General features: G+C 37.0%; 1 protein-coding gene across 5 annotated transcripts in view; it reads right to left on the bottom strand.

The window, feature by feature from the left end:
• Positions 1–7: 7 nt before the first annotated feature.
• LOC100001665 (uncharacterized) overlaps positions 8–20,221 on the bottom strand; it is a 38,924-nt gene continuing 18,710 nt past the window's right edge. For 4 of the 5 annotated variants that reach the window (XM_001341582.9, XM_073941599.1, XM_073941600.1 and 1 more), the window contains 7 exons: positions 19,549–19,836; positions 17,057–17,142; positions 16,831–16,937; positions 14,503–14,646; positions 13,391–13,519; positions 10,586–10,855; positions 8–5,054 (listed from right to left, as the gene is read on the bottom strand). In XM_001341582.9, the coding sequence (XP_001341618.4) occupies positions 4,839–5,054; positions 10,586–10,855; positions 13,391–13,519; positions 14,503–14,646; positions 16,831–16,937; positions 17,057–17,142; positions 19,549–19,836 (1,240 nt within the window). In that variant the 3' untranslated portion in view covers positions 8–4,838. The remainder of the gene's footprint in view (positions 5,055–10,585; positions 10,856–13,390; positions 13,520–14,502; positions 14,647–16,830; positions 16,938–17,056; positions 17,143–19,548; positions 19,837–20,221) is intronic. The other variant, XM_073941602.1, reaches the window with a different exon arrangement.

Genomic DNA, 20,221 nt, shown 5'->3' with positions numbered 1-20,221 from the left:
ACTCAAGTAAATCATAATATTTTATTCATATTTTCTCAAATGATGTCTTCCAGTTCTTGAAAAATCATTTTACATAACCAATAGTTATCTTTTTTCTTGTATGTTTGGCATGAAAGATACTTTGAGTTAATCTGTCATTCATAAATACAAAAATCTGATGAGCAGAAAACAAACAAAAAACAACAACAAAAAGTGCAAGTAGTTGCTTAACTCCACAATGAGCAAACTATTAAGAAGTCTTGAAGTCTTCTTGGCATCCATGTGTACCACCAGCTGCCTGTTAATGAGATTGATGCACATTATTGTAGCTTTCGGTGTCGGTTAACACGTAAACATAACATGGTTTCAGCATAAGTCAGACTTTAACTGCTCAAATTTAAGATTAATACTTGGTTCACTCCAAATGCAGAATTTGTGTCTGTGCAAGTTACACAAAGCCAATGCAAACGTATTTACCATGTACCACGGTTGGCTGAGAGCGATTAATGTGCTTTAATTTATGAAAACACGTGCAATTACAAAAAAACGCTAGCAAATTGAGAAAAGATCTTCATCGGTTTGACTGCACACATGCTGCAAATCGTAACAACTCAAACACATTTTTAGAAAACGCAGAGCATTTTCTCACGTCACAGACAATGCAGCGCGTTTTTGTTAATTGTTTAACAACACACGAAGAACAGATCACAATGGAAAAGTGTCAAGGGGACCCAAAAATGTAACGGACACCGCTGTGGCGTAACTACTTGTCAGTGAAGTTGTAGGTGATCTTTGAAGAGCGAGTTTTTTTGTTAATTTATTTCAATATTCTGTAACGTTTTATTGTCTCCTTGAAACATTTCCGTTGTGTTATGATAAAATACAGCATGTTTTTGCAAAATGTTTGTGTTGTGAGAAAATGCAGCACGTTTTTTTGAAATGTTTGCGTTCTGAGAATAACACGTTTTCCTAAAACGTTTGTGTTGTGAGAAAATGCAGCGTCTTCGTAAAATGTTTGCGTTGTGAGAATGCAGCACGTTTTTGTAATGTGATTGCGTTGTGAGAATGCAGCGCGTTTTCTTAAAATGTTTGCGTTGTGAGAAAGTAGCGCGTTTTCATAAATTGTTTGCCTTGTGAAAAAATGCAGTGCGCTTTCATAAAATGTTTGTGTTGTGAGAATATTGTTTTCGTAAATTGTTTGTGTTGTGAAAATGTAGTGCTTTTACATAAAACGTTTGCGTTGTGAGAAAATGCAGTGCGTTTTTTTTTTGTAAAATGTTTGCATTGTGTGAAAATGCAGCGTGTTTTTGTAAATTGTTTGTGTTGTGGGAATGCGGTGTGTTTTCATAAATTCTTTGGGTTGTGAGAAAATGCAGCACGTTTTTGTAAATTGTTTGCGTTGTGAGAATGCAGCGCGTTTTCGTAAATTGTTTGCGTTGTGAGAATGCAGTGCATTTATGCAAAATGTTTGCGTTGTGAGTGCGTGTTTTCGTAAAATGTTTACGCAAATGCACTGCATTCTCACAACACAAAATGTCTGCGTTGAGAAAATGTAGCGTTTTCGTAAAATGTTTGCATTAAAAGAAAATGCTGTGCATTTACGTAAAATGTTTGCATTGTGAGGAAATGCAGCAAGTATGCTGTGATCTTTCCTCAATTTGATGACGTTTTTTTGTAACTGCATGCATTTTCTTAAATTGCAGCATGTTAAGCTCTCTCAGCCACCATGACAAACGCATGGAATTCGCCTCAATGTTGACGACAACGCAAATTCAAATAATTGAACTCCAGTGGTAAATTTGTGAGGTGAAAAACAAAATAAAGCAAGTGAAGCGGTCTTCTGCGTTTGATGTGAACTCAACAGAACAATAGTAACAAATGTAGGGGTGTGCAATAATGATAAACATTATTCATGTATGTGCGTGTGTGTAAACCTTTCATCAAAGTTGTTTTTCAACAACACAGTCATGTTGTAGAAGTAAACATATTTTTAATCCACTTCATGTTGTTTACTGCGACATGTATATTATATACTCTGTAAATCTATATGGTACTTTAATCCCCTTAAAGGCTCTGCTAAATGTGTGCTGGTTTAGGCCTGTAATAAATAAATAAGAAATAATGACTGGCAGTAGGGACAGAGAGTCTGTTTTATTGTGTAATATTCAAAGAATTATTACTTCAAGTGATTTGTTCAAAATGGATTGTATAGAATATTATTAATGGATGTTATTATCAGTATCTAGAATTCCATCCACCTATTTTAATGCACATTTTGGATTTGTGCATATAACGGCAGGATGAGCAAACATTTTGGAAATGCGCAAAAAAGTGATGAATTTGTTCTCTTTAACTCATTGGATGGAAACTGCTTTATTCGCGCGTCTTTTATGAGACATTGCAGTTTTATGCATAAATTTAATTTGCATCTTTGGGTGGAAACATAGCTACTGACTAATAATGAATAATCTGATTTAATTCATGAACAAAACACTGTTGTTTTCACTCACAAAAATCTCAGTATTAACATTTCACTGAACTGTTGTATGAACTCAATATATCACAGTTAGACTTGCATTCTGATATTTGGCAAATGGGATTCTTGCTTGCGATACTTCTTTAGATCAGGGGTGTCAAACTCAGTTCCTGGAGTTTAGTTCAAACCCTGCTTCAACACACCTGTAGGTTTCAAACAAGCCTGAAGGACTCGATTAGTTTGATCAGGTGTGTTTAATTAGTGTTGGATCTAAACTGTGCAGAGCTGCTCTCCAGGAACTGTGTTTGACATCTGTGCTTTAGATGGTATGTTTTAAAAATGAAAGCAAAAATATTCCTGTATGGGACTTAGATGTCTATAACTAATGGTGGCACTCTTAATTGGCATCAGCATTGAGTGAATGCTTTTGGAAAATGATTGATGTTTCTGCACATTAAAACAAAAATTATGATCTTAGACAATACATATCACACACCCCTACATGGCAGTGTCAATCAAAACCAGTATTAGACATTTGTCGCAGTGTGTCCGTTTATGATTAAAAAGTAAAAAAAAATATGATTAAGGATATTTGACAGTCTCTGTTTTGTAAACGCCACAATCTCAAGCCAGACTCATTCTAAAAACGTACCGCTATATACATTTCTGGAGTGCGCAAAATACATTTCAGGAGCTGTTTTTTTTTTTTTTTTGGACATTTATTTTCGCGAATTCACCAGAGGCCGCTGTTTACACTTTTTGAGCTCTGAAATTTCTCTCTCATGTACCTTTTGTGCCTGCTCTTGCGTAAATCCACCATAGGCCGCTGTGTACGCTTTTTGAGCTCTCAGCAAGTACCATTTGTGCCTGCTCTTCTCATGTAAATCCACCAGAGTACGCTGTGTATGCTTTTTCAGATCTTAAATTTCTCTCACGAGTGCCATTCATGCCTGCTCTTCTCACGTAAATCCACCAGAGTATGCCGTGTTCGCTTTTTCAGATCCTAAACTTCTTCTCTCGCAAGTGCCATTCGCACCTGTCGTTCTCACGTAAATCCACCAGAGGACGCTGTGTACGCTTTTTCAGATCTTTAATTTCTCTTGCGAATGCCATTCGCACCGGCTGTTCTCACAAAAATCCACAAGAAGATGCTGTGTATGCTTTTTCCAATCTCAATTTCTCTCCCAAGTGCCATTCGCACCTGGTGTTCTAGAGTAAATTCACTAGAGGATGCTGTGTATTTTTTTTCAGATCTCAAATTTCTCTCGCAAGTGCTATTCGCACCTGCTGTTCTCATGTAAATCTACCAGAGATACACTTTTTTTTTTAGGATCTCACATTTATTTCGCAAGTGCCATTTGCGCATGCTATTCTAGCGTAAATCCACCAGAGGCCGCTGTCGACTGACTGTTTGACTGACTGACTAACTGATGGATCCACTGACCCACACTTCTCCTTCCCTAAACCGAACCAATAGTATTTTTAAAAGCACCGATTGACCCGCCCACCCCATTTCCAAAACCCAACTGACAATTTTAAAAAGCAATCTAGAAAAAGAAAGGTCCTTGCTTAATTTTTTACCAGGTTTTTAGATTTCACCACATTCTCACCCTGTTATTTACTTGTTTATTTAATTTTTTGGCTTCTGTTTTTGTCTTACCCAGTTTCTAGAATCGTTCATTACCAGACTCGAACCCCGTCGTCGTAGTCAACTCTTCTCTGCGTCTCAATTCCACCACGGGAAAGCAGTCCATACAGAAATAAGCAGTCAGCTGGTAGTCGCAAAAAGGAACAGCGTCATACCGCCGCATTGCGTTCGTTTATAAGATGAAATACAGCCATACGTACATCTGGCTACATAATTGGCGAGCTTCTTATATAGGGCTACGCTTTCAGAATGAGTCTGTTGCAGAATCCATGCCAGTGACTTTTATGTAGAAATTTTATATATTGAAATAATAGAAAATTTAACTAATTGACTTACAGTAATTATACCATTATCTCATTTCCCTTACTAAACCCACAATACATTCTTTTGAATTAAAATTCTCTAAAATTATTGTTGTAAACTCTTTAGTATTTTTTTTTTTAAAGAAATTTCCAACAGTGGGGGAAAAAAGATCATAGCTACAGTAGAAAGGCAGTAAGGTTTTTTTTTTTTCTTAACCAGTGTTAATCATCACAGCGTTTCCTGGCAGACAGATGTTCATTCTGTGATTCATTTGGGGGGGAAAAAACCTGAGCACTTATGCATGCAATTTGATCTTGGTAGATTGCTGTAAATTCCCTTCGTGTTCATTCACTGCATGAGCAACGGATCAAATCAGAAAACAAAACGTCATGCCACTTTGTAGATCAGCTTTGCTCTCTGAAGTGTCTGCCGTTAGGTCATTGTGGAATCATCTCTGTGCTGGTGTTGAACAGTCCTCCTGACGGGAACATTGTAATGGCGATCGTCCTCCGTGACGATACACACACATGGCCACTCGTGCTTGTGGTCATCTGGGTAATGCGTCACAAACTCTTCTGTGTCGGTCATGTACAGACGGAAGGCTTGAATGGTGTAGTTTAAGGCATAGCCCAGCAGAAACATCTCTACCTACAACACACAAAGTAAAAATACATTCATTTCAACCAGTTTTCTAATTTAACCCTCTATGGCAGGTGTCCTGCATAATTTAGCTCCATCTCTAATCAAACACACCTGAACATGCCAATCAGTGTCTTCAAGATCACTAGAAATCTATAAGCAGGTGTGTTTGATTAGAGTTAGAGCTAAACTGTGCAGGACACCGGCCCTCCAGGACCGAGTTTGCCCACCCCTGCTCTATGGCATGAATTTTAGTTTTAGGGGGAAAAAATATTTCACCCTATTTTTTGGATGCTTGGAGGTCCCTTATAATAAATCAATCATAAAATGTGCTCCCCCCTAGCCCCCCACTAGATTTTGGTTTGTTGTCTTTCAGGGGAATAAAACAACAATATATTATTATATGTCAAATGAGGAACAAACGAGATGTAAATACATGGTGTCCTGCAGAGTACAGCTCTAACCCCAATTGGACAGCTACTCAAGCATTAACCAGCATATGTACTGGCAGGTTGGCAACTAAACTCTGCAGGACACCGGCCCTCCATGACAGAGTTTGGGCACCCTTCTTTAGATGAATCTTTGCATCCTGGTACTCTGTATCTGCCTTTCTGTTTATGATCATCAAGTGGGCTGAATCCAGATGCGGATCAAACTTAGTTCCTGGAAGGCCGTAGCCCTGCTGAGTTTAGTTCCAACCCTGCTTCAACAGACTCATCTGTAAGTTTCAAACAAGCCTGAAAAACTCAATTAGTTTAATCAGGGTTAAAGATAAACTGTGCAGAGCTGTGTCTTTTTGCATCTTTGAATGCCGTAAGCAGTATACGGTCCCAAAAATGGCTTGTTTGCCTCCAAAAGAAAGGTCTAACCAACACTTTGGGCTGGGCGGTATATCAAGTTCTGGGGATATATCGATATGATTCCCCAACGTGATGAGGTATTATCTAATATTATTCATATCGATATGGTTTGAGGCCACATGTGCTCATTCTGTGTGAAACAGACCACCCGAAGGCAGCAAGCGCAGTGTTGTTAACTAGTTTATGCCTGAGTATACTGTCCGAAAGGCAATTCAAAGATGGCTGTCGAATGAAAAGACTTGCCTTAAAGGGACTTTGACAGTAATCACACAACTATATAATCATATCACAGAATGATTTATTTTAGACATTTGACTGAAGTTATGAGGTAAGTTTGAAGTAAAACATATTAAATGTGGTTTTTAAAACAGATTATGCTGCTCGGAATTTTCTTTTAGTCCTATAGAAAACTGCAGTGGCCAAGGTTAACTTTGCTGGTATTTTTTTGGCCAGGAGTCTAAACCAAGAGGCTGTAGCCAGCCTGGTGAAAGGGGTGGTTCTTTTTTCTCAAAAAGTGGACTATTTTGCAGTTATTTGCCTATTTCACACATCAATGAATTTGCTCTTCAGTGTTTAGACTCTCAGTAATGATTTCAAACCACATTGAACTGAGTTAAACTGAACTGAACTTAAACACTAAAAACTGAACTACACTGATCCAGTTACTACAACCATTTATGTGAAGCTGCTTTGACACAATCTACATAGTAAAAGCGCTATACAAATAAAGCTGAATTGAATTTAATTATTTTTTTGAATTATTTAATTATGAGATATAAATACTGAATATAAGTGGCATTTTAAGCACTGTTTTAGCTGAATTAGCCTGTCGTATGGTCTTTATAACCAAAATTATTTACTAAATATTTAGAATAATGAAATGTGACAAATATTTTTAAAATACAAATTTATTACATCAAATATCACAAGAAAAAAAGGTTTTAAATTAAAAACTGTAGCCTATTGTAATTTATAGGCAAATAACAAGCACAATTCACTTTCCTCAGTCAGAATTTGGCCATTTGATATATAAACCATAATAATAATAATAATAATGTACAGCTTTACAATTTTTCTAGCATCTCTTGTAAAAAAAAAGTACATTTGAAAATTCACGGATAAGTACAATAGTCAAAATAGTATTCAAATTTATTTTAATATGGGTCGCTTTTGATGCTTCACACTTTTTTATTGGTAATTTTCAAGAATAATGTCCCAGATTTAGAATAAAAGTTACTGGTCAAATCTTTTCTCCATTTAAAAATAATATAGTAGGGAAAGATGTCTTTGCATGTGTAAGATATTTTCTTGCACAGCTGAATGTTGGACTCTTGAAAAAAATATTTGTTTGCATTGGTCAAAACCGATTAGCTGAAGTCACACCAGGATTCCGCTTGGTCTTAAGCCTTTTTCAATAGGTAGCAGTCAAAATAGGAAAAATGAGCTCACGTATGGGACAAATTCTGGACCTTTGTCAGTGAGGGGTGAGTCTTCCGAACCAACCGAATCCCCCCTGGCTACGGGCCTGTCGTCGCTGATGCCATCAAAACATCACATCTGCATCACCACCACTGCTCAACACAAGCCAAGCCAGAGTTCACAAACAGCTGAAGCAAAACATGCGCCACCACAGCAGCTTCCACAACAAAATCCTTCATATGACCTATAAAAAACTGAAGCACATCTTATCAACCAGATCTGCCTCTTTGAAAGAAGGAAAATAAGGTTGGGTAGCTCAAATAAAGAGGAACTCGAGAAAGACAGAGATGGTTTTCTTTTTTCCCAATTGTTCAAGTGGCGCTTACCCAAAGAATTGTCCTTTTTTTTGCCTATGGTCAAGAAAAACATTTAAAAAAGGCTGTAAGACACTTGTCTCATCCCAAAAGCTCAAAAGAAAAAATAGCTACAGATCTTGCACTGTTTAGCCAAGAATTCAGCCCCACTATGCAAGAGACTGAGTGCTGATGCTCAAGTTGGGGCAAAAGTCTGGCACAAAAATGAGAAGAAGCTACATAAGGATGCTGTGACCCTTTATAAAAGTTTACAAGAAGTTAGCAACAGAGGCTGTTAGATGAGGGTGCAGTAGAGGACAAAGATCATCTCTGATTGATCCAGATACTTGTCGCTTTTGTGAAGAAAAAGGACTATCCAGGGTTCAGAATCAAGTGACACAAAAGACAATGAAGACCATACTAGATTCAGAGCGGGCAAAAAGGGTGGGGGGAATCTGGAGCAAAGCTCACCAAGGCCACTCATCCAACACAGATAGGAACAATACACACCGCAAACCACACTCGCTCATACTCTAAACTGCAGTGATGACTTGCTTTCCTGTTTACATGAACACGCTTTAAGACTAGTAAACCAAAAAGGTACAAGTAGGCTCTATTTCAATGATTTAGCATACAAATAGATGGCTGTTTTTGTTACCAGGTAAATGCCCAGCAAAAAATAAATGTACATATAGGGTATTTCTTCTGTGTTCAAAGGTGATTTAAGTCAACTAAAAGATACACTCACCCACCCACCTTTCTTAATCCCTTACAGCTATGCAGGCTTTCACCACATCTACGGATTTACAACAATCGGTGAGGGCTGAGTACAAGCCCAAAACAATCTGGATAAAGACCCAAGACAAGTCATTTTTTCTAAAACACTTCTCTCACTTTGCAAAAGTTAAGCATGGTTTAGATCACAGGTGTCAAATCCAGTTCCGTGTGGGCCGCAGCTCAGTACAGTTTAGTTCCAACCCTGCTTCAACACACTTACCTGTAGGTTTCAAACAAGCCTGAAGGACTCAATTAGTTTAATCAGATGTGATAAAGATCAGATGTGTTAATTAGAGATAAAGCTAAACTGTGCAGAGCTGACAAGATTTGACACCTGGGGGTTTAGATCATGTAAAAAGGAGAGGAATGATTTGCTAAATCAGTATTGGTTCACAAAAAGATTTACTTCCTTTGTGGACACATAATGCAAGTGATGCATAATTAATTAGTGCCACAAATGATGTGGTCTGAGGACAAACAATAGCTTTGTTTACATCAAGGGTGTCCAAACTTTGTCTTGGAGGGCAGGTGTCCTGCATATTTTAGTTCTTACCCCAACTAAACACACCTGAACCAGCTAATCAAGCTCTTTCTAGGTATACTAGAAACTTCCAGGGAAGTGTGTTGAAGGATGTTAGAGCTAAACTATGCAGGACACAGGCCCTCCAACACTGAGTTTGGACATCCCTGGCTTACTTGAACCCAAGAAATCCACTTGTAACCAGACATAGCCCAATCGGCATAACAAAAGTCATGAGCTAGCGGTCCAATCCCAGTGGAGAAAGGGCAGTACAAATACTAAACAGAAATCAGCACTGTGGATATTTTATATCCCCCATAGTGTCTCATTAAACGGTGTGCTACAGGACTGCTCTCAGTTGTACATTTTCAGGAAAACACTGATATTTTCAGCAGCTTAAAAATGCTTGGTAGACATGTGGCTAGATACCCTTTCAAAATGTTCCTTCCACTTTCAGAGAAATACTGAAGGACCGGATTTCTTCAGTCATCCATATACAGATGCCTTGTTTAGTTGGGGAATGCAGCTTTAAAGCTTAATAAATAAAGGCAGCAGGTCATAAAGGTAGGCTTTGGCATTGACGCAATGCTCAATTGGTACTAACGGGCCCAAAGTTTGCCAAGAAAATATCCCCCACACCATTACACCACCACAACCAGCCTGAACCGTTAATACAAGGCAGGACGAATCAATGCTTTAATGTTGTTGATGATAAAATGTAGCTCTACCATTCAAATGTCGCAGGAGAAATTAAAACTCATCAGACCAGGTAATGTTTTTTTAATATTCTATTGTCTAATTTTGGTGAACGTGTGCGAATTGTAGCCTCAGTTTCCTGTTCTTAGCTGACAGGAGTGGCACCCAGTGTGGTCTTCTGCTGCTGTAGCCCATCTGCCTTAAGGTTGGACGTGTTGTGCGTTCAAAGATGCTCTTCTGCACACCTCGATTGTAGCAAGCTGTTGCCATTCTATTAGCTGGAACCAGTCTGACCATTCTCCTCTGATCTCTGGCATCAACAAGGCATATGCGCCCATAGAACTTGAGATGGTTGTGCGTGGAAATTCCAGTAGATCAGCAGTTTCTGAAATACTCAAACCAGCCCGTCTGGCACCAACAACCATGCCATGTTCAAAGTCACTTAAATCACATTTCTTCCCCTTTCTGATGCTCGAAACTGTAGCAGATGGCTACACGCATTGAGTTGCTGCCATGTGATAGACTGATTAGAAATTTGCATCAACAAGCCGTTGAACAGGTGTACCTAATAAAGTGGCCAGTGAGTGTATTTGTCAGTTATTGTTAAAAATTGATTTCTAATACAACAAAGGAATATCTTTCTGGAACGTGACTCACAAGAAACGAGACATACTCTTTCTGGAACAAGACATACTCCATCACGTGTGTGAATGCAGCTTGCTGCCCCCAAACAAACTAATGATCTCAAAATCAAAATCTGTTTTCTTAACAATTGTACAAAGTCACACTATCCTGCAACATTACTGACAACTGAGATTGTTCTATGTGAGCATGTGCAACTGACAAGAAACAACAAAATAGGGATCATTATTACAAGCTTTACAGACTGCATTAAGTTTGACGGTGCGGTCATACCTGTTCTACTCCTCCACTGAAGCCGATCTGGCTCAGGTGATTGGCCAGGAGGGATTGTGGGTTTTCTGATGTGTCGCGGGCAAAGAGAAGCCAGCAGAACACAGGCACTTCTTGATCTGTCACCATTTTACGATGAAGCTCAATGGCTTTGGCCAGCATCAGGAACTTGAGTGCTTCCAGGAGACCATATTCCTCATCTCCACCTTGAAACACATGTTCACAGAGACTCTGCTTCTCCTCTGGGCTCTCACAGGCCACTGCTGCTCTCCACTAAATAAGCAAAACATAAAGACACTAATACATGAGAAGGAAGTAACAATGATGATATTTTCACTTTCATAACCACATAAAGTTCTGTCAAAACTTTAATTGACTTACGGTAGGGGATTATGTACATTACCAGACAAAAGTCTTATCCCCTATCCAAGTTTTAGGAACAACAAATAATAACTTGACTTCTTTTAAGTTGATCATTTGGCATGAGAAGTGGCTTATATGAAAGGTAAAGCCCTCTAGATTATGTCTTGATTTTTAATTATTTAATTAGTACAGTAAGGTCTCACTTTGCATAGACAGAAGTCTTGTCACTCAACAGAAATAATGTATTGTACAGAATATAAAGTCAGGGTGCAGTGGAAAAAGAGTGAATATTGTGTATGACTCCAATGAGCTTGGAGGACTGCCTCCATACATCTCTGCAATGACTCAAAGAACTTAATAAAGTCATCTGGAATGGCAAAGAAAGCGTTCTTGCAGGACTTCTATAGTTCATCAAGATTCTTTGGATTCATCTTCAATACCTTCTCCTTCATTTTACCCCAGACATGCTCAATAATGTTCATATGTGATGACTGGGCTGGCCAATCCTTCTTTGCTTTCAGGAACTTTGATGTGGAGGCTGAAGTATGAAAAAGAATGCTATCCTGCTGAAGAATTTGCCCTCTCCTGGGGTTTGTCGTGTCACAGCACAAATGTCTTGATACCTCAGACTGTTGATGTTGTCATCCACTCTGCAGATCTCTCGCATGCCCCAATACTGAATGAAACCCCAAATAATGATTTTTTCTTCACCAAACTTGACTAATTTCTGTGAGAATATTGGGTCCATGTGGGTTCCAATAGGTCTTCTGCAGTGTTTGTGATGATTAGGATGCAGTTCAACAGATGATTACACAGTTATTATTTGTTGCTCTTACAACTGAGATCAATGACGATACTTTTGTCAGGTAGTGTACTTGGACTAATCAGAATTAAGCACTCCATAAAGACCTGTACATTACTGGATAAAACATTCACATTTCACATCCTTTCCACATTCTATTACATTTTAGTAACTTTGGAACTACATTTCACATACAAGTCATTGCTAGACTTTCTGCTTAAAATCTGCCAACACTTGATTTTGTTGAACTCCTTACAGACGTCCTACTGTCTATAAAAATGATAAAAGTATGACTTTTTTTATTTGTTTATTTATTAATTATTACTAATTATTATTAATTATTACTATTAATTATTAATTATTATTCATTCATTTTTTTCAGCTTAGTCCCTTTATTAATCTGGGGTCACCACGGCAGAATGAACCACCAACTTATCCAGATTATGTTTTACGCAGCGGATGCCCTTACAGTTGCAACCCATAACAGGGAAACATCCATACACACTCATTCACACACAAAAAAAATTTAGCCTACCCAATTCACCTATACCGCATGTCTTTGGACTTTTTTGGGGGAAACTGGAGCACCCGGAGGAAACCCACGCGAACACAGGGAGAACATGCAAACTCCACACAGAAATGCCAACAGACCCAGCCGAGGCTCGAACCAGCGACCCTCTTGCTATGAGGCGATCGTGCTACGCATTATTTATTTATTGACTAACCCTAGTCTAACAGTCTACTTATCGTCTAATATGTGAGTGGTGTGTTGTTGTGAAGTTATGTACAGTAAAACCTACTGAAAAAAATGCATCTTACACTGTACGTTCCAGAGTATTCATTTAATTATTCTTACTTGTCTAAAGTGATTTCAGAAATTGACATACATTATTAAAAAAGATAACCGCCTTGATGTTTTTTATCCCTTATTTATTTATTTATTTACTTACTTAATTACCTATTTACTTACACTTCAACTTCAATGCTTAAAAATATATATGAAAAAACAGAATGGCAAAATATGGGTGAAATAATAACATTGAATAAAGTCATTCAGCATATAATCATACACAAATACTGCAGAAGACCTATTTAAACTCGCATGGACCCAAGATTCTCACAGAAATCAAGTTTGGTGAAGAAAAAATTATGGTTTGGGGTTACATTTAGCATGGGGGCGTGCAAGAGATCTGCAATGTGAATGACATCATCAACAGTCTGAGGTATCAAGACATTGTGCTGCCCAATAAATTACGAACCACAGGAGAGGGCAAATACTTCAGCAGGATAGCGCTCCTTCCCATACTTCAGCCTCCACTTCAAAGTTCCTGAAAGCAGAGAAAGTCAAGGTGCTCCAGGATTGGCCAGCCCAGTCACCAGTAATAAACATTATTGAGCATGTATGGATTAAAATGATATAATAATTTCAAACAAAAAAAACTACTTTAACACAATTATTAAAATGCAGACAAAAATAATCTTGATGCCCAAAATGATTATATTTTAAATAATTAGTTCTTGCTAACAAATGTTTAAAACTAGAGCTTAAACTAGTGGCAGTGCATAGCGATTTTAAGATTGGTGTTAAACACATTCATTTTATTTAAGCATTTCTAAATAAAAGCAAGAAAACAGAGCTTTACCTGAGTTTTAAGAAGACCCAAATAATATTTCAGCTTCTCCACAGAATTCTCCTCACTTCCCAACTTGCATTGTGGGGGAAACACCCATCCACCAATCAAATGCTCCCGAGTTTCAATACTCTCTGGCAACTGAAAGAATAATTCGCAGCTGAGAATCTGGGGGGGTTGGGGGGGAATTTGCAGATATTCGTCCAGCACTGTATTTTCTTATATCAGTGGTAAATTAAGATGTTTCTCTGCTACAACAAAATCTCTCTTTAAAGGAACACTCCACTGCAAAAAGGGGGCTCATTTTAGAACTACCCCGTGGTATGGCAGCAAAGTTTCCTCATTATTACGCCAGAATGAGAGGATACTTGGTAGCCATAACAACCTAGAAAATAGCAACATTTCATGTTCTGTCAGTTTTAGTACAAGATTTACCTACAGAAAATTATCTTTTTTGAAATTTTCAAATAGGACGCTAATGGTCTAATCTGATTCAATGATCTAAGCTAAGCTAATCGTGCTCCTGCCGGACCCAGTGACTAGCTGAATGGCTTAAAATATGGTAAAACACAACTGTCAAACTTTTGAAATGAGTTTGAAAGTGCTGTGTTCCTTTATTTACAGGCTAATGTCTCATAGATAACGCATTGTCCTGCCAATGGTAACCCAGAGAATTACATTTGTTAAAGTCTCACTACAGCAGTTTTCTCTGCTCTCTCTAGTCATGTAGCCACTGATGGTGGATGAGGAGATTCAGCCCAATGTGTACAGCACTTTGAGTGTCCAGAAAAAGTGCTATATAAATGTAAGGAATTATTATTATTTTTATTATTATTATTATTATTATTATTATTATTATTATTATTATGTAGCACAAATTACTTCTACCACAACCACCACTAATAATAATAATAATAATAATAATAATAATAATAATAATAATAATAATAATAATAATAATAATAATAACAACAACAATCACAATAATTATAAAAAAAATGAAATTAATAATAAACAACTACTTCATAGCTGGCCACATTCCCAAAGATAAGATATTCCCAAAGCCCTTATATAACATTCAAAGACATCAACTGAGCTCTAAAAGAATCCTCAGGTCTCCTTACCAATAGAAAGCTTTCGTCCTGCATCCAGGTGGGCATGTTTGTGCTGGTTGCCAGCACCTGGTACAGTGTAGCACGCAGGGCACAGTAGTTATCGCCTCTGACTCTCCTCAGACCACTGAAGCTATGAGACATCTCACTGTAGCCCTGAAACAAACATAGTCAAGCAAGTCAACATTTACATGCATCCGTTAAGGGGATGTACTTTTTTTTTGTTTGTTTTTTTAACACAGCCAGGATTACAGCAGTCAACATTTGAAGTGGATCAAAGACTTTCATCAAAGTTCTCCTAAAACTATTGAACCCCTTCCTGTCAACTTTGAAATATCACCAATCTAAGGCCACTGTTGCTCAGATTGTACATCATGTTCTGCACCATCACATGAAGTCCAATTTTTGGGGACTGAGCATGTTGAAGTGGCATGTTCAGATTCTGATGATGGTGACAGCGACAGTGAGAAGTGACAGTGACAGCAGTGAAAGTAAGCAAACGAGAAAGTCCAGTGGATATAAAAACAAAAGTCCATTCTCATTTTACGCCATCTTAGCACAGAATTCCAAGGATTTACAATAACATGGCCTTCTGGAATTAGGACAGAGTTCAACATTAAAATGATAAGCAAGCACTCCCTTTTTGATTGACAAATGTGTGTCACGTACTGATATAAAGATTTATTTCCCCCTTAGGCAAAGCATGTAGTTCACCGTAGTCTCTGGCTGCATCCAGTTAGACTTGTTTTGAATTAGTAATTACTTTACCACTGCTAAAAAAAAATGTCTCTAAACAGTATATCTGAGCCATATGAATGTATTCTGGCCTAATGGAGTAGTAACATGTACATTGTATGAACATTTTACAATCACATCAGAAGCCTACTATATCCATCTAGTCTAGATCACATATATCATAACTTATGTGATGCTGTACAACAATAATTCATATTTTTACAGTACTGTGAGGGTTGAGGTAGGAGTAGATGTCAAAAAATACTGTATAATGATTAGTTTAATAAATAATATGAACAATACTCTGTATAATTACTGTTTTTTCATTACTATGATGGTTGGGTTTAGGGTTGGGGTAGACATTATTAAAATACAAATAATAGGTAATTTAATAAAGAATACAAATAGTTCTTGGTAACTTCTGGCAATGACACATGACCAGGGCCAGACGGAATCTACAGATGTTTTTTGCTATTTCTGCAGAGAATTCTGATAAAAATCTGCGCATTTCTGAGGAATTATTTTGGAAGTATCCAGCGGAGTATTATAACTAAAACCTTAATATATGAAATAAAAAGTAATAAATTACTGAATAAATGCAGATTTACACATTTACTCAAGTAAATAAACAGAATTAATGATGGGCTAAAAATCTGCAGAAATTCTGTATTCCGTGTCGGCCAAATTCCGTGTTTGATATGGGTTACAAGTGAAATCTGCAGGAAGGTAGATCTCCAGGAACAGGGTTAGCCACCACAGGTCTATGCAAAAGTTATTGTATTCCAACTGATGAGAGGTGCTATACAAGCCACAGGGAGCGATCATTGTTTTCATATTTCACTATTTTTTTGTTTGATCAAACATAATTCACTATGTTTGGACAACATCAGACATATAAAAGGATTACTCATGCACACCACCTCAAAAGCAGAGGAGAAATGGCCCTGAAGCACACAGCATAAAGAGATGGCAGCTGTCTAAGAAGTTGTAACATTACTGGTAATTTGCCGGAATGATGCGCTGTGTGAACGCAGAAGGATGATTGCCGGAAAGAGCGCGTGCACATCTACAATGCGCTGATGAAGACGTCTGCTTTAGCCAATCAGAGCAGTCAGACGCATTCATGTCCGCGCGGTTTATGAGAAAAAAAGCCTTTGATCACATGGGAGTCGTTGGGATAATTAGGTAAAAATAAATGCATAATATAAGACAATGAAAGTATTTTTGACCTTGCATGTGTATCATCTTGTTGTTGGAGCGCCAAAACCAAAATATGACTCTTTTTAATGCATAATAGGGGCTCTTTAATACTTGATGCGTGAACTATAAGGAGCATAATGTCAACACTGTACCCAATTCACTGATTATCTACAGTTTAATGAAAGTCACGTATTCTATGCAATGCACCATAGGACAAAAGAAAAAGGTGAATAGTTGATGACTAGCACAAGCTGGGAACAGTCATTTTCCATCTGCACTTGTTCTTCAATTTTGGATTGGTGTGTCGTTGCAAAACACCAAACCAATGTATATTTTTTTAAAACAATGATCATGTTTATATACTAAAAAAAGCATAAAATCACAGAAAAAAGATAGTTAGATCACCTTTCGTATGCGAGCACTTTTATCTGTGCTCCCCTTCCATTCTCGCTCACTGTAGGCCAGTATGTCCACAGCTGATGCTAAGCTACATCTGGTCTCGACACCAGGAACTAAAAGAAAAAAGGAAAGTTATCAGATTTAACAAAGATTTGACTGTCTCTAATCACTTTCCCAAACAGCAATATTAGCACGATATTGCTATATTTCTGACATAAATGAATCTGTGTACTTGTGAGCTCTAGCAGTGGTTTGGATGGCTTGTTATTGCTGGCTCCCATTTCAATCTCCTCAGCTCCCAGATACAGATCTGCACTCCTACAACATAAAGAGGAACTGTCATGCATATTTTTTCCACTATGACATGCAGTCATGAGTAGTCTAATATGAAGAGCTAAACTGTTATATTTATGTACAACATGCATGAAATCACATCCAGACAATGATTCATCATGAAGGGCAAGACTAACTCGGTGTAAAGTGGTTTTGTCATGATTTTTTTTTTTTTAGCTCTTTTAGATCAGTTCCTTGTTTTATCAGTCACACATAAAACATTAGTCTGTTTAGTTATAGCTATGATTGTCTTGTTGATTTAACAGAGGCTGATTAATAGCTTTATTCACACAAGGACGAATATTTTACATTTACACTCACCGGCCACTTTATTAGGTACACCATGACCAACTGCTTGTTAACGCAAATTTCTAATCAACCAATCCCATGGCAGCTACTTAATGCATTTAGGCATGTAGACATGGACAAGACGATCTGCTGCAGTTTAAACAGAGCATCAAAATGGGGAGGAAAGTTGATTTAAGTGACTTTGAACGTCGCTGTGGCTAGATTGGCGTGTCTGAGTATTTCAGAAACTGCTGATCTACTGGGATTTTCACACACAACCATCTCTAGGGTTTACAGAGAATAGTCTGAAAAATGCACAAATTATCTTAGAGTGGTTTCTTGATAATGACATTGAGTTCAATGTACTCAAATGGCCTCCAAAGTCACCAGATCTCATTCCAATAGAGCACCTTTGGGATGTGGTAGAATGGGCTATTCGCATCATGGATGTGCAGCTGAGAAATCTGCAGCAACTCCGTGATGCTATTATGTCAATATGAACCAAAATCTCAGAAATATTTCTAGTACCTTGTTGTATCTATGCCACAAAGGATTAAGGCAGTTCTAAAGGCAAAAGGGGGTCCAACCAGTAAGGTGTAACTAATAATAATGGCTGGTGAGTGTAAAATCTATATTTTATGTTCTACAGAAGTGTTAATTGATTTACATTTATTATTTATAATTTTATTAGACTCTACAGCATTTTATTGCCAAAAGTTTAAAAATATATATATTTATTAAATTAAATGAACGTAAATTAAAATTACAAAAGTACACTGCACAATTACAGTTGTAATATTTACATTTTTAATAAAATAAAAATTGTAATACAAAAGCTTTCCTAATTAAACATCTAAATAGATCTATTCAGAGTTTTTTTTAGGTGGCATTGGCACAAAAGGACTGACATAAAAAAAAAAAAAAAAAAAAAAAAATATATATATATATATATATATATATATATATATATATATATATATATATATATATATATATATATATATATATATATATATATATATATATATATATATATATAAGGGATGTAAATTAATTGATACAAATTTGAAAACAAACTCAGGCTTCCAAATCTTAAATAACTCTTTGTGTTGAAAAACAAATGTAGTTTTTAGGTTGTAAAGAATATGGTATAGAGGGATCAGCCTCAAGAGGATTGAAGATACTCCAGTTTATCCATTAATTTGATCTAATTATCCATTAAAGGAATAGGTCACCAAAAAAAATCATCATTGTCATCATTTACTCAAACTTCACTGGTTTAAAACCTGTTTGAGTATCTTTCTTCTGTTGGATAAAAAAAATATACTGTTGAAATCAGCATTGTCAGCCCACCTTTAATTTTGTTCTTTTCTAAATAGTTGCCAAATGATGTTTAACAGAGCAAGGAAATTTACACAGTATGTCTGATAATATTTTTTTCTTCTGGAGAAAGTCTTATTCGTTTTATTTTGACTAGAATAAAAGCAGTTTTTAATTTTTTAATCACCATTTTAAGGACAAAATGATTAGCCCCTTTAAGCTATTTTTTTCGATTACAGAACAAACCATTATTATACACTAACTTGCCTAATTACCCTAACCTGCCTAGTTAAATTAATTAACCTAGTTAAGCCTTTAAATGTCACTTTAAGCTGTTTAATAGTGTCTTGAAAAATATCTAGTAAAATATTTTTACTGTCATCATGGCAAAGATGAAATAAATCAGTTATTAGAAATTAGTTATTAAAACTATTATGTTTAGAAATGTGTTGAAAAAAATCTTCTCTCTGTTAAACAGAAATTGGAAAAAAATAAACAGGGGGGCTAATAAATCAGATTTCAACTGTCTATTTGAAAAATGCTGATTGCTGGCACTCATTGAATTCTATAGAATTTATTTATTTTGTTCCAGTTATGGAAGTCTATGAGTAACAGCAACCAGCATGCGCTAAACAGAATAAAGGTCATGAATGTTTAAAACCACATGAGGCAGAGTAAATGATGATCTTTATTTTTGGTGAACTATCTGGTGTCCAGACATTATTTGACCATGTGTTTTCCGAAACCACAGCTGGAAAAACTGAATAAAAGAGTGACACATACTCATCTAGTGCCTCCTGCACTTCCTCCACATTCTCTTCTGGCTTTCTTATGACCTGAACCTCCACTGAGGTAGTGCTGAAAATGGTCTCTGATTTTGGGGTGTCGGAAATGTCTTCATTTTCCCGGGCAACACTAGTTTCGTCTTCCTGTTTGTCCTTTTCTTCTTCTTCTTCAGTTTGTTGAGGTCCAGTCTCTGCAACATCTTTTACAACTTCCTTCAGTAATTCTGCCATGCTCGACTCTGTAACCTCGGCTTTGGCTTCAGTGTCTTCTACAGCAACAGAATCACTGTAAACACAAAATGACTGAGTGCCAATTTTGGTGAAGAAAAACTAGTTGATCAAACGCTACTTCACAGTAAAGGCTTGTTTACAACAATTATATGAATATATCTGTTTTAATAATTAAATATTATTCATTCACTCACTCATTATCTTTTCAGATTAGTGCCTTTATTCATCGGAGTCGCCACAGTAGAATGAACTGCTAACTTGACTGCTAACTGCTATCTAGCATATGTTCCAACTGCAACCTATCACTGGGAAACACCCATACACTCTCATTCATACTCATAAACTACAGAAAATTTAGCTCACCCAATTCATCTATAACGCATGTCTTTGGACTATGTGGGAAACTGAAGCACCCGGGGGAAACCCAAGTGATCATGGGG

This window comes from Danio rerio, chromosome 24 (genome assembly GCF_049306965.1).
Source record: "Danio rerio strain Tuebingen ecotype United States chromosome 24, GRCz12tu, whole genome shotgun sequence".
In the NCBI taxonomy this organism is placed as follows: Eukaryota; Metazoa; Chordata; class Actinopteri; order Cypriniformes; family Danionidae; genus Danio; species Danio rerio.
Note: the sequence above shows the minus strand (reverse complement) of the source record. Positions and strands in the feature narration are given on the sequence as shown.